Genomic DNA, 23,525 nt, shown 5'->3' with positions numbered 1-23,525 from the left:
TCATATCAGATTTCATTTTCATAATTTCTCTTTATCTGATCAAACTCCACCAGTTGATATGCTTATAATTCATTGCTCGATGTTAGATAACATACAACCAAGTTACATTACGTGTATCGATATCCTGCCACATGAGTCGCATTTCATAGAATTGATGTTTATTTTGGTGATGATTTGATTATTGGAAACGGTTCACGTGATATCCAGCTACTTATTTTCCAGCTTATGCCTCATCAACTTTCTTTGTTTGCAACTAGATCACCCGGGGCTCATCTTATGGATGATTCTAAAGGGGAAATCAGTATGGGCATATGCTACTTTTCTACAAACTGGAATCCTCTTCAACATTACTTCCTCGACCAACGACACTTCCAATGCCTCATAAAAACGCAAAAAAGGGAATTTACTATCCTGAACTATAACAAAACCAAAGCAGTATGTTTAATTATTTCATATACGTATTGTTGATTCATAATCTAAAAGTCAAATGCATGTCAGAAACATGTAATGAAATCTATGAAAATACAGAACCGAAATACTTTTACTTCAGTATTCCATATATGTATTTCAGGATTATTCAAGAAAAGTGATAAAACTATTTAAAAAATAACAAAATCAGCAATAGACTTTTATCCCGCTAAAAAGACGAGGGTACCCAAATACACCACAATATTTAAATTATGCACCTCTAAGTCCTCTTACCGAAAGTGATTGTCTATGGACAAAGTTGAGATAATACTACAAATCGGTATTCACACTTTGTGTGATTGTCTATGGATACGAGATCGAGACAATACAACAATCAAAGTGTGATTACTCGATAATAGGTTCGGACTTAACCAAACTCTATAGGATCACTATCAAGTAATACGGAGTTAACGTTTGTGTATTTTACTTTTAATTATAATAAACAATTATTATTTCGAAAATAGAAAGTAAAAGACGCAACAAGATTTTGTTAACGAGGAAATCGCAAATGCAGAAAAACCCCGGGACCAAGTCCAAAATTGAATACTCTCAAATTTAAGCCGCTATACAAAATCTAAGAAAAACCTTCGTATAGTTGAGACCAAGCAACTTGACCTAGTTAACTTAGTTTCTTCAGTATCCCTGTGCTTCCGACATTCAATAAGTGCACGCACTGGAACAATTCCTTTGGATCTTATTCCAAACAGTAAAGGAACACCAAATCTGTTTGGTAACTATCTTGATTCTTTCATATGAAGATATCTCAAGTCGTATGCAAAGGCTCTTTCGTTTAAATTAATAAACTCTTTTTCCTGGTTAGATCAATCTATCCAACACCTACTGAAGTAGCAGAGTTTAGCTTTTCAATCAATCAATATAGAATCCAACAAGGAACTATAAAGAGATGTCGATCTCACGCAACTAATCAATCGAATAAATCTGATTCTAGTTGGATCCAGCCGATCAAGGTTTGTTCTACACAAAGATATGAGAAACCAATCAGAAATCTTCTTGTCTTCAAATCTTCTTTAATCTTCAATTAAACATGCACAATACCACTTGAATATGTTGTGATCAATCACACACAGAACGGAGTCTGTTAACAATGGATTATCACAAGATGTCTTTACATCTACAAATAGTTCTAAAGATCTCGTTGACACTTCGATCTAATTTGAGTGAATCTTATATCAGAAGAGAAGATTCTCAAGAATAAACAAACTAGGTGCAATCAAAGTTAAACAACCGTTAGTCAATCAAATCAATCGAAAAATAATCAACTGCAATTATCTAGTTTTACACCAATAGTACTCGTAGAGCTTCTTGATCCCATAGAAGTATTTAGACGAGCGGTCATAAGAGATTTCGCCTAATTAGGGTACTTTCCTCTCCGGATAGATGGATCCACCAGAAACAACAAAAATATGAAGTTTTCCCGGCTCTTAGGATATTTTGATAAAAATGCAAACTTAGGTATTTATAGTCCAAGGATGTTTGGACACCAAGGAATTTCCAAAACCGAATATTCTCAAGATATGCAATAAATGCCCAAATCGGTTTTCATAATTCCTGGAAATGTTTTGTCCAATATTTTCCGAAATCTCTCAATAGAAAATCTCTGATTAGTAAATGCACATTACTAATTTTTATTCTCTAGAGATATGCATTTAATTGCTGGTAATTAAAGCATATAAAACTAACAACCTTAATAAAAAGATTCTTAATTTATTTTGGACCAGGATCTACTTGAGTAACTAAGGAATATCTTTGAACAATAAAAGATAAGAGTTATTGTTCGTGTTCAAAGTATGTTGACATCTTTTCTTTGTAAATCCTCTTTCATATTTACAATCTTGGATCGATTACACCACACTTCCAAACAAGTTTAAAATTGGTTTATCTGTATTCCAAGAAAACTATTGCTGGTAATTAAAGCATATAAAACTAACAACCTTAATAAAAAGATTCTTAATTTATTTTGGACCAGGATCTCCTTGAGTAATTAAGAAATATCTTTGAACAATAAAAGATAAGAGTTACTGTTCGTGTTCAAAGTATGTTGACATCTTTTCTTTGTAAATCCTCTTTCATATTTACAATCTTGGAATCGATTATACCACACTTCTAAACAAGTTTAAAATTGGTTTATCTGTATTCCAAGATAACTGTGTGATTGATCAAATATCAAATCACAATCATGGGTTCAATCGGTTCTACCAATCACAAGGATAAGTTCTACCTCAATATGGATTACTTGTGATCGAACACACAAGTTACCAGGACCGGTTACGTCAGTTACCAGGATCGGTTACGTCAATTACCAGGACCGGTTACCATATACTCATGGTATTGTTTGTGATCAGTTATACAAGTCAGTAGGATCGGTTACACAGATTTCCAGGATTGGTTACACCAATTACAAGGATCGATTACACAATTCTTTTGTGATTGGTCACAGCGATTACTAGAATCAGTCACACCAATTGCAAATATCGATCATACCATCTCAGGTGATTACTTAGGATCAGTTACACTAATAAATAAAAACCAGTCATACTAATTCATAAACGTTCTCTTAACATAAAGAAAATTCTTTTGAAGCTATGAACTATGAAATGTACCTGAGAAATGAAACCTGCGTAGTACAATACACTTGGGTGCCATGTTACCTGTCATGGTTACAAAAGACTAATTAATTCAGATAGGAGAAATAAATACATAGAAAATATCAATATTAGTTTCGTAATAACGGAAGCTATGCACATAAGAAATTAGAATAAGAGGTATCTGCAGAAAAAGGACTAAACCTACGCCAACTATGATTGCCTTTAAACTCAGCCCTCGAAACATGTTATTAAATAATTAATTAACTTCTGATAATTAAGAGGATAACAAGGCCAAGGAGGAGATGCAGCATAGACATGTTATTAAATTACAAGTTGTTAGCTTTTCTCGTGGAAATAGTTTAACACATCGAAGTGGATAAGTAAACAGAAAAGAAACATTAGTTTCAGGCTTATTAACTTGGTTGAATCTCTTGGAAAATAAAAATCAGTAAACATTCATTAATAGTGGAGCAGTGATTAATAGAAATTAACCTCAAATTCACTACATTAACAAGATACGGGCGGGTGTTGTGCTTAAGCAAAGCCAAGAAACTATCTGCTATTCTGACATATGTCGATTGCTTGACGATGTCCAGCAAACCTGAAATTATACAAAAGAAGAGCTAACATAAACACCCTGAACTTGTTTAACCGATCAAATTCCAAGAAAATATGTAACTCGCCAGAAAGACAGTTACTATCAACCTCGCTTAAGAGCTCCTGAACGCTAGACAGATCTGCAGTTTCCCTAGGATTTCTTCTATGCCTTACTGCAGAGCTACATAAATAGTGCAACTATATAAACAAAGTTGCTCAGGTCATAATAATACATGAGAAAATGTGAGGTGTGATTTCCATGACACCAAGGAATGCCACACCATCATAGTGACCTTTAAATTTCCTTCTAGTTGACCCCCAAAAAATAATATACACATATATATATGCCTGGTGGGGGTACAAAGTTGCAGTCAAAAGATATATACATACCAATGCTCCCCAAAGGATTTCTTTACAAATCCGAGGCTGGTTGTGAAATTTCAGGTCTCATTCCTTAAACAAAATACATTTCCCGAGTGGTTAAAACACCAAGAATATATATCATAGCTGCTATAATTAGTTCTCGTCTCCTTCCTTAAACAAAATACATTTCCCGACTCAAAATCTATATTTATCGAACACTCAAAATTAACAGCAGAAAGAAAAGAAACATTGGTGAATTACCTAGACTATTTGCACCACCAAAGATCATCATCGTCACTACCTAATAGTAATACCTTTAGCATCCGTCTTCGGTAAAACGAGATCCTCTAGAAAATGAAGCTTCCTTTTTATGTGGCGCCTCAGTGAATTATTTCACAACAATCGAACCAAAAAAACAAAAAAAAAACAAACAACATTATTGATCATAATATGTAAAACCCTGGCTTGATAAATTATGAAATATTAACCAAAAGAGAGTAAAGCAGGAATCAATAGATCGAAAGACGTCAAACCCAGCAAACCTTATAGTTGAAAAAACAAGGGTTTACAAATAAATCTTACTGCACCAGCTAAATAGATTTAGCTAAACCTAGTGATGCAGGAAGAATAAAAAAGCAATCGGAGATGTGTAAACCTTAGATTTAGGTCAAAAGTAATCAACAAAATCAGAACAACTTCATAAAAACAAAACAAATTAAACCTAAGAATTCATGAAACTGAATATTAAGCATACCCGATGATAAACAAACTGTTGTAAGCACAACCAACTATCATATTTTTGGTACATGAGTTCCCGATTTCAGGATTTTTTTCTAGGGTTACGAAAATTTCAAAGCTAGGATTAATAGATCTAGATTTCTGGTGTATGGGTGTTGTTTACAAATCAGGCAATAGATGTATGATCTTTCGATTTTTCGTTTTTGAGCTGAAATCATCACAAATTCAAGAGTTGTTCTCGGGTTTACAAAAGAAGGGTTTTTGGAGAGATAAAGAGAAACGGGTTACGAATTATCTAAGTTTTTTTTATTAAAACTGAAATCAGAAAACAAGTATAAATATTTTCGTAGCTTATATTACGTAAATGTCATTTATGTACAACGTTTTTACACGCTTCAGAACGTTTCTCCGTTAATTTCATTTAATAAACCGATACTACTTATTTTGCGCAACGTATATCCGAGTGCGCAACGGATATAGACGTTTCAAAGTGTGCAACGTCAATATCCGTTGCACACTCCCGAAATCGAAATGTTGCAAAATACAGGATATGGTGTAGTGCAAGCCAATATTACTAACCTCAAGAGGAAGGATGATATCGTCGTTGTAGCTTGTTACTTCTTCACATTCTCCAGGTCTTCGAGTAATACTTGTATGTTTCATAATCCTAGACTTTCTAGTCTAACCTATACGAAGTTGTCTCTAGTACATAATCAAGCGACTCTTAGATGAGTTTTGATTCACTAAAATATGACAACCAAACTTCACATACCAACTCTTGGTGGGTTCAACCGAGATATGCTCTAACACCCACGATCCAGTTTCTCCTTTAATTTTCCATACAAACACCACCTGCAAAAAAAAGTTTCAACATTTATTAGGCTATAACATTCAGAAATCGATTTCAGAGAAATCAAAACCAAATCAAAGCAATATTTTCCAGTTTGTCATATATGTACAACTGATTCATAATCTAACAATCAACTACATGTCAAAAACAAGTAACGAATCTATGAAAAAGCATAATTGAAACACTTTTATTCAATTATTCCACATACATGTACTTCTGAATAAATAAATAAATAAAAGAAGAAGATAAAACTATAAAAAAATAACAAAATCAAAGCAGTATTTTTCAGTATGCCATATGTGTGTTGCTGATTCATAATCTAAAAATCAATTTCATGTCAAAAATAAGTAGTGAATATATGAAAAAACAGAATTGCACAGTATTCCATATATGTACTTCTGGATCAAACAAAAGAAGTGATAAAACTATAAAAAAAAATAAAAAAATCAAAGCAATATTCTTCGATATGCCATATATGTACTTCTGAAACTCTTATATTTCAGTATTCTATATATGTACTTCTGAATAAAACAAAAAAAGGCAATAAAACTATAAAAATTAACAAATTTTTCAGTATACCATCTATCTACTGTGGCATTTTTTAGTATGACATATATGTACTTTTGAAAAGTGAGAAAACCATAAAAGAATAACAAAATCAAAAGATATTTTCCAGTATGACGTATATGTACTTCTGGAAAGTTTTTATTTCAGTATTCAATCTGTGTACTCCTGGATCAAACGATAAAACTATACAAAAAAAAAATATCAATCCAGTAATGAATGTATATATGAAAAATCAGAATCCGAAGACTTTTATTCCAATATTTCATGTATATACTTCTAGGTCAAACAAAAAAAGTGATAATAATACTATAAAAAAAAACTAACAAAATCGAAGCGGTATTTTTCAGTATGCCATATATTTACTGCTAAGTCATAATCTAAAATTCAGTTGCATGTGAAAAACAATTAATGAGTCTATGAAAAAACAAAATCGAAATACTTTTATTGCAATATTCCATATATGTACTTCTGAATCAACTAAAAAAAGTGATAACACTAGAAAAACTAACAAAATCAAAGCAATTTTTTTTTAGTATGTCATGTATGTACTGTTGATTCATAATATAAAAATCAGTTGCGTGTCAAAAATAATTAACGAATCTATGCAAAAAGCAGAATCAAAACACTTTTATTTCTATTTCATATATGTAATTCTGAATCAAATAAAAAAAGTTTGCAAACCTAGGTTTCTGTCAGTACTGCAGATACGTACTATTGGTTAATACACAAAAACAATCTAAAACAATTGTAAAACCAACAAAATGAAACTGATATAATCAAATCTAGTGACGAAATGAACAAAAAACGTGATTATTCATCTATATCTGAACTATTTTCATAAAGATAAAACAAACAAACAACCATGGAGATCAAACACATAATCAATTTTAACATCCATAAAGCGATTAGATACTGGAAACCCTAAAAAAACATTACTAGAAGAAATGTTTTCGGTATGCAATATATGTAATGTTGATTCGTAATATAAAAATCAGCAGCATGTCAAAAACAAGAGAACATCATGAAATCAAACTACCAAAAACGAAACAAGAAGATGAAAACATCATGAAATCGATCAGATCTTCATGATTCAGTTGAGAAAAAAAAAGAGAAAATATTACGTGCGCATAATAGGAGAGAAGATTACCTGTAAATCACGAAACGATCTTCATAACAAAAATGAATTGGAAAAAGATTTCATAAGCGGCAGCAACGGAGAAGAGGAGAAGGAGAGAGAAAAACAGATATGAGAAACGCATGAAAAGAAAGCCAAAAATATCTAGATTATATCTGTGTTACAATAAAAGAATATTTCGAGAATTCTGAAAACACACTTAATAGGTTTCCCGCGTGTATAGGACCATAAATTATATATTTGGATCCAAAAATTTAGTTTCTTTAAAATTAATAAATAATAGACCCGATTTAAGCTTCTTAAGGAGTGGACCTGCCACTAACCAAGCCCATTATATTAGTACCTATTGGTAATTCTTACTTCAGAGTAATCATCAATTATTGGGTAAATTAAGAATGTACAAGAATCAATTATTCATCTAGGTTACTGAATATTTGTCACCGATTGAAAATCGGTTTTGATAGACTCCCTTCTTCTTCTACTGTAAATCAGTTGTTTTTTTCTTTCTTCTTTTGAAGCATTGTTTTTTTTCAAGTTACACCTAGTACTTAGTCCTCCCTTACTTTTATGACCATTTCAACACTCTTCTTGCTCCTTTTTTGAATGATTTCACCTAAATAAGACAAACAAAAGAAAACAAGAGTAATACAAGGTAATATGCAAGAAATGCAGCAAAGACAAACATGGAATCGTTAACAAAAGTATAGTAAATTACGCACTGATCAGGATGTTACTCCTAAAATTAACTAGGCCATCTGGGACTGAGTTAGATGTAGATTCTGCATTCTTTGCTAGATGGCGCTTAATAACCAGAAAATTTATCAATTTTATCTGAGAATAAATTTTGTGAATTGTTCTCAATCTAAGGGGGATTATTTTGATACAAATAACGACCCTTTTTCAGAAAGGTGAACTCGAATTCTCTGATTGATTGGGTCGGCATCTCTATTGTTGGAGATAAAGGAACTGATTTTGATGTGAAATTGTTTACCTTCAAAAAAATAAAATAAAAAAATACTAGGGACTGAAAGCTTCCCAATTGGCAGTTACATGATGCACGTCCAAAGATCTTTCTTATCATGATAAGTCTTTCTTATAAGCAGAGAAAAATTAGATGCAACAAGCAATTAAGGTGAGAATACCGAATAATACCTAATCTCAGTCAAATTGGTATTTAAAAGAATAAAAAATCTAGTGTATATGTGGATTCCACATAGTAGTAATAGTTGCAACATCTATTAAACATGACCAACTGTGTTAAAACCAATAACAATAAAGTAATTGGAAGAAGAAAAAAACGAATTTAAAAGCCTTATTTACTCTTTTCATTTGTGTCTCATGGTCTTCAAAGCACAGACTGTCTGTTACTAGCGATAACCCCTCAACTGCCACTACAGAAAACTGCAACTAATTTTAACCAAATCTGCAGTGAATACAGTCTTGTAGATACTAGTCACACCGTACATCTTTTCAATCACCAATTAGTTTCACCATCTTATCAATTACTTGTTAGTTGAAATAACCATGTCCTCATTATCCCACAAAGCACATTCAGTCCACCTCTTATATAATACCATCTCATGACAAGCACAACACACATGATTCCAACATTGCAACTTGGTTTGTCCTTCAAATTTTAAATCACAAAATTATTAGACACATATAAATTATTGTTTATATGCTCACAGTAACTAATCGGGCCAAAAAAAAGTCACATATTCTCAGGTATAACCATAGGGAAGGAAACTAGGCAGCGGATGACTTGGCAAATCATGCAGCGGATGACTGTCAAGCATTAAATCTCACAGCAACAATTTAGAAGCAACATATCCCATCCTTTCTTAATCAAATTGTATTAAATAACTCCATAGGTATCATATACCTTTGCATAATCGTACTCTAGTTGACTAAATAAATTTCATGCATCATAAATATAAGTACTTTCCCACGAGATAATCACTAGCAGTGGCACCATATTGTACATGAACTCCTATTTAAACAAATTATACAAGTAAAACAAATAATAACAACAGGGATGCTTTAAGAAAGTGCAATGTTTCAACAAACACAAAGAAATAACAAACCCTTAAATTCTTATTTTTTTTGTAGGCTTTGATAGCCTTCTACAACATGTAGGTTTGTGCTTCAGAGCCAAAGGATGTGCAAGGATAGCAGCGGACCCAGAACAAGCCGGAGATGCAACATTTTTAGAAGAAGTCAAATGGCTTTAGACAAAGGATATCAAAAGTAATCTTTGAAGGATACTGTTTAAATGTTATCAATGCAGCGAACGGAAATTTTTCCGCAGTCAAATGGACAAATTAAAAAAAAATTACCGACTGTTTAGTACTTCTTAATCAATGTGTTTCTTGGTCTTGTGTTTATTCTCATGGAAACACGAATAATGTAGCTAATGAGATCGATAAGTTTGCTAGAAATTCATCTACTTGTCAAGAATGGGAATCGAATCTGCCTCTGTGGCCGAGCAATCTCATTGAGTGAGATATAAACCAAATGTATCTTTTTCTATTTATTTTTTTAAAACTAGCCTTTTACCACATGATATGCAATTTTTGTCCCTTTAATTCCCTCTTACCGCCAACGACCACAAAAACAATGACACCAAGAAACAAACCAAATGTGAGAGACTCACACTTTAATTCGAAACAATATTTGCGAGGATACTAGGACGTTGGGATACCAGTAATATTTAAGAAACAACTTCCATTCCACCATCCTTTCCATCATATATATGAAATTTCGGATATCAATGGTAAAGTTATTGGATGATGATATCGGTGGCTTGAATTCGAAATTCGTTAGTACCAAATTCATTAGGGATGAAAAAAGAAAAGAAAAAGAAACCGACCTCAGATATGAAAGTTGAACTCAAATGAGTCGAGAGTCAAGACCGAGCGACGCAGGTGAGTCAATAAACAAATGTGCAAGACCCGTCCATAAGGTCTACAAATAAAGGAAGGCTATTATTGGGGCGTCACACTCCAATAGAGGGGCTTCACTTGGATTCTTAATGTCCAAAATAATGGTTATGGGATATCCTAACACATATACAAAATGTCTAGATTACCCTTTAACTAAAATACAAACTTAAAAACCGTAGAAGTGATTTTACGTCCAGGTTTGGATTAATTCCAGCCGTAGAATTTTATTCGCATGTATTTTTACGTCCAGGTTTGGATTAGTTCCAACCGTATAAGCTCATTTTACGTCCAGATTTCTTTTAATTCTAACCGTAGAATCCGATTTTACGTCCAGTTTTCTTTTAATTCTAACCATAGAAGTGATTTTACGTCCAAGTTTGAATTATTTCCAACCGTAGAAGTGATTTTACGTCCAGGTTTGGATTAAATCCAACCGTAGAATTTTATTTGCATGTAGTTTTACGTCCAGGTTTGAATTAGTTCCAACAGTAGAAGCTCATTTTACGTCCAGGTTCTTTTTAATTCCAACCGTAGAATCTGATTTTATGTCTAGTTTTCTTTCCAACCGTAGAAGTGATTTTACGTCCAATTTTGGATTATTTCCAACCGTATAAGTGATTTTACGTCCAGGTTTGGATTATTTCCAACTGTAGAAGTTTATTTTACGGCCAGTTTTTCTTCCCACAAAAACTTTGTCCCAGAATTTACCAAGTATACAACAAAATTCATTAATTTAATTTTTATCTAATTAAATTAAATTAAAATTAACTAAATAAGGGTTATTTAGTCATTACAAAATTATTTTAGATAAAGGGTTTCCATTTTTGTCCTATCATATGACGCCCCTCTAATGGAGTGTGACGCCACTATAATAGCCTTCAAATAAATACCAAAGAGTTCACTTTATAGTTTACAGTAAAAGGCAGCAGCAGCAGTCTCCTCGTGTTGTTGGGGTCTTCTTGAATGGCAGTTCCTTTATCCAATCACTCACTATCTTTTCCACCTCGTATTTCATCATTCACAAAACCCTCTAGGATATTTGCATCTCCAACTAAAATCCAACTCAATCAATGTCTTTGCAAATCCAAGTTAGGGTTTCCAGTCTCTACTGCTTCTCCCATCTCACCAGTCAGGCGTTCCTTCATATCCAAATCAAAGGTGCGTTAATTGTTTTAAAATCGTTACAATTATCTACCTGAATGGTGACTGAGATTGAATTGTTATAAATTAATTTCTTGGAATTGGAATAGGGTCAGGAGATAATATATTTTTTAGATATCTGAAATTGTACCATTCCTAAAAACAATTCTTTTCCTACTATGTAAAATGGCAAATGAGAATGGGTATGGGTAAACTTTCTTCAGGATGTTAAAAAGTTTTAATCTTTATCAAATTTTAGTTGCATGATGCTCCTGGTACTGCTAGGGCTTTTGAACCCGTAATTTGACAATAAGAAATGTTAGGAACTCAATTACTAATGCACTGACTATTAACTTACCATTGGTGTAACAAGTTTCATTACGAATTGATGATAGAATTATGATCAACCAGTTGAAATTATATATCTAGCGCGATGAGGCAATATCAGCTCTGTACTGTTGTATTTGGTAATTGATCAACTTCTGCGTATGCAAGCGCTAGGGTTTGCACTTATTACTTATCTCAGTTTTGTGCTCTTCAGACTTTGTTTTGCTGATTGGAGTAAAAATTAAAATTAATTTATGTGCAGTCAATTGATGGGGAGGAGGGTAATATTTTGCCTAGTTTGAAGACCCTTATTCCACTTTACAAGGAGGCCATTCTTGATCTGGATGAACAGACTGTGTCTGATATAGAGGCATTAATATGTATCATTGTAAAAGAGAAGAACGAATTGACCCAAAAAGTTGCAACTCTATCTGAAAATGTAGCTTCTGGGAAGAAAAACTACATCCAGGTGCAAGCAGATTTTGAAAATTTTAGAAAACGGTTTGAGAAGGATCGTGCTAGATTGACATCTAATACTCAGGTAGACTTAATCGAGAGCCTTTTGCCCTTGGTAGACAATTTTGAGAGAGCCAAGCAACAATGCAGACCAGAAACAGAGAAGGAAGAAAAGCTTGTTGCCAGCTATCAGGGCATATACAAGCAATTTGTGGAAACCATGAGAAGTTTGAATGTCGCTGTTATCGGAACAGTTGGAAAGCTATTTGATCCCTCTGTAAGTGTAACCTTCAAACTTCTTCCACCTCATATTTGCATAGTCTTTAATTGCTCATTTTACGCATTTGCTTGAGACATAAAAATCAGATATTGAGTTGCTTATTTATTTGGTAAACAGATATGCTGAAATGGAAAAAATATTTTAAGAGCGATTAGTTCCCATGCCAACTTTTTCTCTTTAGAGAATAACCAGTGATGTAGAAACTGCAAGAAAGAAGAGAATTAGTATAGAAAAGAGAGGAATCTTCATTTTTTGCATTAACTTAGAAGTGAGGTTCTCCATACATGATATTTCGACTCGGATTCGATATTTGTGCTAATCTGCTTATATTCAGATGTCAGTTAATCCCGTCAACATTATCTACTGCTTGCTCTATATGGCCCCTTGATGAGCTACTTCTAAGTTCTGACTTCTAACCAACTGAAGGATTAGGTTTTACCTAATTATTAGGTAAAGAATAGTCTGATATTGAATAGATTATTTTTTGTTTTTCTTAGAGCAACCCTCGTATTCACTTGTATACCTGAATCTAGATGCACAGGTAACAAGTTCACCTGTGTAGGCCAAATGGATAATACTGTTTCAATAGTGATTAAAAGTTCGACTAATCTGCTGTACTCTGGGGAAATATGACCACCTTGATGAATTTTCTACACTATGCACTGTGGTTGCTGCTATATTTTCTTTAAGAAGCTGGTCACCGTAGAGAAAATGAATATATACTGATACTAGAATCTGTTTTTGTTGAATACCTATGTGACAATAGCTGTGTTAAGGCAATCAGAGGTATCTACTAGGGTTCTTAATAGTATAGCACTCCCAGTAGCCTCCAGCAACATCAGAGTCTACAAGGAGTTGGAGTGACATAACAAGTCTATTTCCGAAGGCATGCGATTTATCTTTCATCACACTTTTCTTTGTCCTGCATGTGAGGGTCACAATAGGATTCTGTTATGAAGGATAAGGTGATAAGCTTGAAGGATAAACTAGTTTAAGCAATAAATTTGGAAAAGTGGTGCTCACTACATGGTCTTATTATTTTAGAAAACAACTAGAATTCCGAAATTGACTCTTTTAACGAAAGATATAATGCCCCAAAGTTGTGAATGCCAAGAATGATATGGAACAATTTGAAAGGGTTTTTATGGAGGAGAAAACTGCACCTACAATTTACAGGGCAGAACTATTAAATAAACCAATGTGTCTAATTGATTGTGATTGGTAATTTTCTTTTGTACGGTTTTTAATATGATTAGGGTAACAGAGAAAATGATTGAAGATAGATATCCACGTCAATTTTGGGAATATAAGCCAAGTAGATGTATTATTTTGCAGCAATCTGGTTTGTGGTGTCTGGTGTGAGCAAACCAAGCACATCCTGAAGTTCTAATACCAGTGACTAACAAATTGGTTTCCCACTTTTGCTTTTTTTGCTCGTTTTTCTTACCTATACTTTGTTTCGATTTGTGTCATTGCTTCTTTTCTTGAACCCTAAGTCTTTCTGCTCTTTTTTTTTTTGTTGAAGCTCCATGAGGCCATTGCACGTGAAGAATCTCAACAATTCAGGGATGGAATTATAATTCAAGAAGTTCGTCGTGGGTTTCTTCTTGGAGATCGGGTTGTACGACCAGCCAAGGTTAAAGTCTCTTCAGGCCCAGGTCGACAAAAACCAGCAACTACAGCTGAGGAATCTACCCAACCTACTGTAACAGCTAGCTTGGATGAAAGTTTAAACCGGTAACATTTAACCTTTCTACCAGATTGAAACATCACTTTTTTTGTAGTCTCTTTTCTTTTATTTTCCAATAGCCTGAATCTCAGTCTTGACAACATGTACCTTATGCAATTAAACCCCCTTTTGCAACAAAACCACCTTCTCCAATCCTTAGAAAGTTCTATACTTACATTGTTCTCTGAAGCCAAGGGTTCTCAATGGGATTAAGCTGTTGATTTGAACCATTTCAATGATATCTGAAAGTACATTGTTGAGATTAAATTCTTTAAGAACTAAAAGTTGTCTAGATATATATATCAAATTTGAATTGCTTTGGTTTGAGCATTTCGCACAATCTTATAAAAGTGTAACCTGAATAGTAAATACATAGAAGCTGCAAGGAAGAAAATTTCTGTAATGATGGGGATTTTGTTATATGCTATTTGGTCACTGAATATAGAACATTCCTGGCGTTTTTACCTCTTTTTTTAAATGTTCAACGCAATCTTACCTAAACTTATTTTATCAAAATTAAGGCATGATTTCCCATTTTATTTTTATCCCACTCTCAAGGATTTTCCTTCTGTAATTGTAGAGATTCTGCTGAACACCTATTTATTGTTAGGCTGCAGGCCTCTAGGAATAGATATATTTAGAAAGTACTGAGATTGTAAAGCTTTTCAGGAGTTGCTAAGGTGAAAAGTAGAACTGTGAACGCTTGTTATTGTTGTCTTTTCTTCATACGTGATCTTGGATCTTGAAGATCAGTTACATTCTCACAGGACGGGGTTAGTAGAAATAAATGTAGCGTAACACACGAATCATGTATAGGATCCCAGGTCAATACTCAGAACAGCACTGAACTGAGGGAGTGACTAGCTTCTTTCCCTGTCCATATTTTGTGCAATCTGCTGCTGCATGGGCGATTAATTAAATTAGAGGCAGGTAGATGAGCCACAACAACTAGTGCTCAGACTCATTTGACTGGGCCGAACTGTTTGTAGCCTGTTAATATAGTTTTGACAGGCGACTACCTTTAGTCCCTCATGGGGTTTGTTCTAGCTTAGCTGTATGCTCAAATCTTGTTTCTGGTTCATGTTGTTTTCTTTCCTTTTGAGAAAGGAGAATAAATAATATAATGAAACTGGCAAAATAATTGACATAGGCCAAATCAATCTTTTTTAGACTTTTATGAACAGATTTTATGTTTGGGTATGGACCAATTTTGGACCATACTGGATACTCCTCACCACCATTGAATAAAAAAATGGTTGGATGCAATGTGTCTGAAGTTAGGTCCCCTCAGACGGCTACACAGTAAAGCAATCACCTGTCCTATCAAGAAAATTGTGATCTATATAAGTGGTCCTTTCTTCAACTACCTGATTACTGACTATAACCGGGTACGCCTGTCTGTGCTTTGAATCCATTCTACAGTTGTTTCTGTACAATTTTTCCGAGTTTATTGTTATTTTGGTAGTTGCATTTTGTTCAAATAGCTTCTGGTCTGAAATTTATCCAGCTTTGAGTTTATTACCTGGACTAAACACTGACTCTCTAAGACTATGTTTGAATTATTACTCCTGTTTCAGGAAAAGGATCACTTTTCTCCAAAGTTAAAAAGTAATTCTGGTTTTTTGCTAATGGTAGCAGGCTGGCAGCTTATACGGGGGTGTGGGTTCTATTTTCGTCTTGGCAACACATTATACCATAATTTCAGTCTTTAACCTAGTTTTGCCCAAAATCTTTGTCAACTTCCAATTATTAATATGCCATAACTGCACTGCATTCAAAAATCAAACTGTCATTACATCAAGCAATACCCTCCCAAAATGGCAAAAAATCCAAAATTCAACCATTAAACTCTGCTCTTAAACAGACTGACAGAGGAGAAAGACTAATACATAATATATGTACACATGTGAAGCTTCGCCCACGTTTCATCAACCCAGCTAGCGCCTGAGCAGTACAGTAGACAGGCAAACATCTAATGTGACAAGTGAGAAGACAAGAAAGAGAGAGATGGATAGGTCCACCTCAATAAGAAACAAAGCCTTGTATCTTTTTATGGTGCATTCATACGTAGTAGTAGGAAAGTTCACTCCAATCTCAATAATAATTATCCAATCTTTGGACCAAACTTTATAAAACAACCACATGCACCATTGGTGCAAAAGAAAAGAAATGCCCTTTCTCTTTCTCAAGAAATGCCCTTTCTCTTTCTCTACAGTTAATTTTAACCAAATTGGCTTTTCATTTCATACTCGACGATGGTCCCTCTTCTTTGTCATAGTCTTTATCCAATTTTTCTTATTCCTAATCTTAAGTGTACTGCTGCTGCTTTTCTTGCCTTTGTTACTTCTACTATCTTGGCAACCACTTTCCATCATTGTTGACTTCCTAAGCCTTACAAGTTGGAACAGAACTTGCCCGACCCTCTTTCTCCACCTAAGCATTCCTGCTCCACCATCTGAACCGGTGGTACCACCATGGTGCTCCACAATACTAGTAATTCTGTTATCAGTGTCCATCTTCTTCTTCTTTTTCATCTTCTCTGTAGTAGTATTGACATTGTGCATTATCTTTTTAGCTTTCAACGGTGCTGTTACTGTGGGCGTCGCCGATGAGTGAGGTTTACAATGTTCTGTAGAATCCTTAACCCACGAGGCATTACCATTATCTTCAAACTTGATCGATATGAATGAATCTGGCAGGAGTAATCAAACACCAAATTTCAGATGTATTGTTTTCTGCATACTAAAAGATCAGTAGAATCCTATGTACAAAGGAAAGAACTTGTGCAAAGTTGCATGCGGAACTACAATTATTGTACATACCTTCTTGACTACTGGTACTGGTGGAAGTATCGTCAGTGTCAGTTGATTTCGCCGCCAATCTTTGTTCACGCCGGGAGGACTCAGAGCGACGAAGGAACGAGCCCAATGCAGAAACTTTTTGAAGAACATAAATGTGATGAGATTTTCTTGATGATGTAGATCTTCTCCTAGAACGCTGTTTGTATTTTGATGATGATGTTGCTAATAATACGACAAGTCTTTCTTTTAAGCAGAGGGAGCAAACTCCTATTTGAATTTTAGTTGGATGAATGTTGCAGAAATTACTGTAATTTCCTTCTTCATTGCACCCATTCATGATATGCAGATACACTCTAAGAATGTGAAGTGAAAATGAAGAATGCTCAAGGATTTTAAAGAAATGGAATTTGTCATTTAAAGAGCAGAGGCACATGGGGTGTTGTCTACGCTCTCTTTTTGTCCCTGGATCAATCGATCTCTTTGCACGACAGAATGTCGGGCTAATGAGGTTTGGTTTGGGCCTAAAAGTAAGGCCTATATATCCAGTACAAGTGTGTTCACACGTGCGTTTGCAAAGTCGGCCAAAATTAGGAGTCTAATTGATGTTTATGACATGACATGTTCACTCTCTTAAACAAAATTACGGGTCAGTGACTTTCTTTATTCAGATCAGCATGCAACATCATCAGTGAAACAATTGGACAGCTGATAAAATTATACCAGCCGCTTTTTGGTCAAATAAGTTCAATGGATTTCAAACCGGCGGCTAAGCCATAACTATACATTCATTTCTGTTACATTTTTACATTGAGCAGATGAATCAGGAAAGTAATTAAGGCGTCAAGGAAGATTTTCGGAGATCTCAGTGTTGCATATGGCACAAACCTGCAAGACATGATTTTCAAGATTGACCAAGGAGAAAAATAAAAATGAAGTTTGAACCAACTTATAAGGGCATGTCGGTTCGAAATTTAAAGTGCAGGTTGTTCCCTTGTATAGTGATGAAATGTTTAGCTCACCATGTCACACCAAACTAAATAAAGCATAAAAGAGAAAAATAAGCAGTTCATTACCTTTTTGATTTGAAGCCATGTAGTGATACATTCTGAATGGTACATGTGGTCGCATGGAAGTGTCATTACTTGCTCTTCTTCTTCATACTCAGTTTGGCAGATTACACACCTATCAGGTCCATGACTCCATGTTATAGTTAGAAAAAAAAAAGAACATTTCAAACAAGCAGTTCATTAATACATATATTTTTCCATTGTTATGTTTGATTCTCATTATCCAGATCAGAAACAGTACGATGCTGGTAAATGGAAATATTAGTGGAATTTTAGTACGGCTGCAGACTTGACTTACTGATCAACCCCATATTTGCCCTCCAGTTGTGATTTATATGCGTAAGGAGTTATGCAAGATTTGATTTTGTCTGTTGATAGCCCTTTGTTCTCAGTTCCAACGAATTCTCCCAACGCAATCAAATCCTACACGCCATAAAGGAATAACAGATTAAAAAAAATTAGTCATTCATTCATGTTAATTCAAAACTGTTTAACTATTTATTTTATTTTTGAAATTTATGTGTACAAATAGAACCCCAGCCTCATACGATATAATATTTCGCCATCAGTTACACCATGATTCAAATGTGAAATTATTGAAGATATCGTTTCAGGATATCTTAACACATGGATAATTCATGTGTTTAAATGTAAAATGTTTAACCACATTTTACCTCATAGGATAATTCATCAGGATCGATATCGTCCTCTTCCATGTCCTAACACATATGGCGAAGGTGAAGGCATTACAGTAAAGCACATATATGAAAAAAGGGAAAAAGAGAACCTAGGTTGAGTACAACGGAAGTTTCCTTCAAATTAACAGATTCTGGTACTGATATGGCTAAATGTTAGAATACCTCATCATCGTTGCTCGCTTCTTTGTTGAGATCCAATAGTTCGGCTGTGGAATAAAAACTCAAACAAGTCAGAAATCATCCACATTAAATAATAAGTGAAAAGAACCTTTTAACGACCCTCCAGGCCTTTCTATAAAGTATAGTCTTATCACCTTCATCAATTTCATTCATTTCATCAGACACGCAGTCATCAGTTTCAGAATCACCTTCGAAGTCCTCGTCGCTATCATTTGACTCACTTTCACTCGCCAAAAATGGTCTCAATGGTGTTTCCTAACATAAAAAATCTCATTTATTATCCTTCCAAGAAAATGAAAAAGCAACAACCAAACCAACATTACTTCTAAAACTAGCTAATGATTCACACATATGTTTCAGCAATACGACATGGGATAATTATCTTAATGGTTTGCAACAAAATCTTAGATATCCTTAATGTGCTTTGTTCAATCAATAATATTATAGATTTTGAAGATAAACATGATACCAGACGAAATAACCATAAAAAACGGATGGTAATCTATCTGTACATTGAAGAAAGAAAAAAGAGATCACGAGCAGAGAACCTGTTCCTGCAATGCCAAAGCAAAAGCATAATCTGAGTCGATCCTGTTGAGTTGAACATAGGGTATACTGTTCCTGTACGTATCATTCTGTTTGTTCTCTTCATTATCCATGGAAGATAACCAAGTTCTTCTGATGGTGAAGAGAACCTAAGAAGAGAAACCTGATGAGAGTATTTGGAGGTAGATAATCAACTAAAAGAAGAGAACCAATAATGACTATGAGAGATACCCCTTGATCAAAGAAAAGGACCTTTTCTAAGTTTCTTCATTCCTCAAAATACCAAATTTAGCATAAAGCACAAGGTATTTTATCTCTTAGGGAAATAACAGAAGAGGTGGCTTGGTTTACACTCCTTACCTCCCAAGCATAAGGAAATAACAGAAGAGGTGGCTTGGTCTACACTCCTTGTCTCCAAATCGTTCTATTCAACCACAACTAGCAAATGTGTGTACATCGCAAAGTTAAAATTGAAAAGTTCTTTTCAAAAAAAGCGAAGGTTAAAGAGACTAAAAAAGAAAATTTGATTTCCTAAAGGAATCATATTCTCATACACACAAACATACAAAAGATTAAATATCAAACACATTAGTTAAGAGCAGTCTAAATTTTTACTAATTATCTGAAAAACTCAAGCCACATAAGTGTTGAACTGCCACTGCCCAAACTACGTGTAATAAACCTCTCATTGTCACTCTCTTCAGACTAGAATAGGACATCAAGGAGTAAAGAGTCTCCAAATTACATTTTCAAATACTTTTAGATCCTAGGTCTAAATTATTGAGAAAAGACTCCGCATGCATCTTTTCACAATCACAGATTAAGAGGTTTTATCGTGAAACATAACAAGCATTGGGAACTTTACACGCGCAGCATATTAACTATCCCGAAAAATATTTAATCCATTAGTAAAGTGAAGATGGAAGAGGATCAGAGCAATGAAATTCAAAACAAGAAAGAAATTCACCACAAGTACGACAAATTTTAACTACAAAATGACAAACAAAGTATGAAACAACAGTTTAAAGCATCAGGGACATTTACAAGAGAGACAGAGAAGAGGAAAGGGCGATGGAGGTGTAGTAGAACATTAAAGCAAGCACTACAAGCCTATACCACACAACAGCACAAGACTCGGCATGCCGAAAACTATAACAACCAAGAAAAGAAAAAAAAACACCAGAACCTTCTATTGGCTTAGAAAACCTTCAGAAAATTCAAAAACTCGACCAGATACTCTAAACATGGTCCGACAAAAACAGCTAAAGAGAGCTTTGTGCAATGTAGATCAATCTCCCTTGCATATTCGTATAGTTATAGTCCTATAGCATTAGTGTTTAGTTCTACATTTCATAGTTAATGTGACATAAAAGAGAAAAGTTTATTTAAGTATTATACTGATACCTAAAGAACAAAATTCAGATGAATGGACCATTAAACATATTACTTATCAAAAGAAAAAAAGAAAAGAATTTAGAACAAGTACCTCTACGACAACTTCTCTCTGATTCTTGTGCTGCCCTTTTGCCAATATTAAGATGCAATTCGAACAGTTTTACCCAGTCCAAAAGATTCAGATACGAAAACCATGTATATAGAACAGCATAAATGAACATGCCGAACAACGTAAATGATATGCACCGAATACAGATTCCAGACCAACCACAGCTTAACAACAGAGCTTAGAGGTCTATACGTACTTTCATAAAAAGTAACTCGATTCGCTTTAACCAAATTCTTGGTTGAAATTGAAATTAAGGTTTTAGAGAGCAATGGCATTCACGATTCTATTGCATTTTCAGCCTAAAATACTATACACTGAGACAGTCAAAATATTTTATATACAGTGGGGGTGTGGAAATATAAAAGAATGAATTTCATAATGCAGTCACTGAAAACAGAAAGAACAAGATACGAGGGTGAAAATAAACGTCAAATAGACAGATAGGACGTGAATTTTTCATCAAGAATGTTTGTAACTAAAGTACAATTCAAAAGCTAGACATGACCACATCCAATCGAAGCCTAAACTGACCACATAGCAATTACACTTAAAAAAAACGGTTTCCTTCCTATTGGAAATCAAATACAAGAATCAGAATCTATATACAAGAAGAAACAAGACCTCCCATTACCAAGTCGCCTATCATGAAATCATGTAAACTACACTGAGAAGTGGTTCTGAATGCACTGATTATTCCACCTAATTCTGTACCCACGCTGCAGCAAACACAAGATCTTTCTCACACCTTTCAAGAGATAAACAACCATGTCCATGTCCCTTCATCTGCAAGTTGTCTTCTGCAAACAACAGCAAAATAGCTTATTGCAAGGGGATAAAAAATACTGAAGGACGGTATTGGCAGAATAAATTGGAGAGAACAAAGAGGATTAAAATCGGCATCTAGAGACTTAAATGCCCGGTCGAGCCATTCTGAACAGACTTGTCAATGTTCTATAGTTCCGCTAAAGTTGGGAGAGAGAGAGAGAGAGAGAGAGAGAGAGAGAGAGAGAGAGAGAGAGAGAGCATTTCAACGACACACTTTTTCAAATGTTTCATGTTCATGCAATCACCGAAAACACTTTTATAACTGTTTTCAAGAAAAGACACCAATATCAGAGAGATTTTGGACTGATCGTTAAGTTTTGGCGGTGATCCAAATGAATGGCCTAAATACTAGTATACTACTATTACTAACTTAATGCTTATGACCGATCTGGAACCAGCAAATACCCCCAAATCAAATTGGTTTACATGTTTTGCTCTGATATAAGTGGTCATCTGAATCTAGACCATCTCAGTTTCACTGGATTGCATTGTTAACTTCATTATTCTGCCTACATGTCCGAAACAAATAGGCAAAAATGTTTTAATTTTAGTGAAGGCTCAGCCAAAAAGAGAATTTCATCAGGTAGCAGTATGCAATGTGTCTGTAGCTTCTATGCATTATGTCATCTGAAAGTAAACCATATTAGCTCATTTTGGTGTGATTTGCTGCTAACGTCATTATACTTCAGCTTGTTCTTTTCTAAGTTAAAAGTGAACTTACCACCAACAAGTTCCCATCAGCTTCAACTGTTACTCAAATATATCTCCTCTCTCTTTGCTCCATTCTAATATTTTCCACAGCAAAATGAGGTAAACCCACTCTAAGCAATTGAAGTTTATTAACAACACCTAATTAGTAATTGCATACAAAATAAGGCACCTTTCTCACTCATGAAGAGAAAAGGCAAGGTACTTTGTGAGTTACGTAGAGAAAACTTTCCTTTACCAGCTGACAGAATCAAACACATTCCGTTTATCCGAATTCTAACAATGTGTAGGAGGAGGGATCAAATGCTTCGGGTTTATCAATGTCTAGTCTAATCATATTTACTTAAATGGCTCTCTAATTCCACAAAGTCAATAGTAATTCAGAATAATTCCATTTATAAAACCTAATAAAACATCTATCTAGCTGGTTGTGAGTAATTTGAAAAATGCAGGACAAATGTAATACCAGTTTGAAGCCAAATTAGGAGCTCCCTTGCTTTTGTAGAACCGAGAGAGACGACCAGTTATTGGTTTCTTTGAGGGCTTCTTCCGTAAATTCTTGAGTATTTCTTGCACCACTGGAATACGAATTAGAACCAATTTCCAAGCTAAAAACCAACCTAAAAAATTCAGAAAACATATAAATTTGAACCAGATTAGCATCAACAAAACAAGTTATTAACAGAAATTATCAAAAACCCACAAAGTTTAAAAAGCTAACATATAAGAAAATTGAGTCGAAAAAGGGTTGGTTTATGCAGAGAGATAATGATGAAAGGGCAAAGATAGAGAGGGGGAAAGGCTTACAAATCAGAATCAAAGAAAACACGACGAAAATTGCGAGTAAGGGACGAAGAAGAAGTAGAATCACGTAATCCAATGGCGAGAGAGAAGAAGAAGACAGATGAGAAGGATCCATGTTCCTCTTTGGGAATTCCCCCGGACTGCAGATTTCTCCAAGACACTTGAACTAAAGGGCGTGTTTGAGAGAAGACCAT

General features: G+C 34.5%; 3 protein-coding genes across 4 annotated transcripts; 1 reads left to right on the top strand and 2 right to left on the bottom strand.

The window, feature by feature from the left end:
* The first annotated feature begins 11,187 nt into the window (after positions 1-11,187).
* Positions 11,188-14,665, top strand: LOC113283248 (protein GrpE-like). Its single transcript, XM_026532447.1, has 3 exons — positions 11,188-11,424; positions 11,996-12,466; positions 13,995-14,665. The coding sequence occupies exons 1-3, from the start codon at positions 11,230-11,232 to the stop codon at positions 14,208-14,210; spliced, it is 882 nt and encodes a 293-aa protein (XP_026388232.1). The 5' UTR covers positions 11,188-11,229; the 3' UTR covers positions 14,211-14,665.
* Positions 14,666-15,929: 1,264 nt separating this feature from the next.
* On the bottom strand, positions 15,930-17,401 carry LOC113283249. The gene is made up of 2 exons (XM_026532449.1): positions 17,021-17,401; positions 15,930-16,890 (listed from the first exon to the last, which is right to left on the bottom strand). Exons 1-2 carry the CDS (start codon positions 17,334-17,336, stop codon positions 16,442-16,444), a joined length of 765 nt encoding a protein of 254 aa, XP_026388234.1. The 5' UTR covers positions 17,337-17,401; the 3' UTR covers positions 15,930-16,441.
* A 238-nt stretch (positions 17,402-17,639) lies between these two features.
* On the bottom strand, positions 17,640-22,609 carry LOC113283250 (E3 ubiquitin ligase BIG BROTHER-related-like). Of its 2 annotated transcripts, none has more exons than XM_026532451.1 (7): positions 22,541-22,609; positions 19,493-21,791; positions 19,079-19,199; positions 18,927-18,970; positions 18,365-18,489; positions 18,073-18,181; positions 17,640-17,884 (listed from the first exon to the last, which is right to left on the bottom strand). In XM_026532451.1, exons 2-7 carry the CDS (start codon positions 19,601-19,603, stop codon positions 17,840-17,842), a joined length of 555 nt encoding a protein of 184 aa, XP_026388236.1. In that variant the 5' UTR covers positions 19,604-21,791; positions 22,541-22,609; the 3' UTR covers positions 17,640-17,839. The 2 variants fall into 2 exon arrangements, with proteins under 2 accessions (XP_026388236.1, XP_026388235.1); XM_026532450.1 differs by lacking the exon at positions 22,541-22,609 and adding an exon at positions 18,741-18,785 and having other exon boundaries at positions 19,493-20,156.
* Positions 22,610-23,525: the final 916 nt, after the last annotated feature.

This window comes from Papaver somniferum, chromosome 5 (genome assembly GCF_003573695.1).
Source record: "Papaver somniferum cultivar HN1 chromosome 5, ASM357369v1, whole genome shotgun sequence".
NCBI classification, from domain to species: Eukaryota; Viridiplantae; Streptophyta; class Magnoliopsida; order Ranunculales; family Papaveraceae; genus Papaver; species Papaver somniferum.
This window is presented reverse-complemented; position numbering and strand designations above follow the sequence as displayed.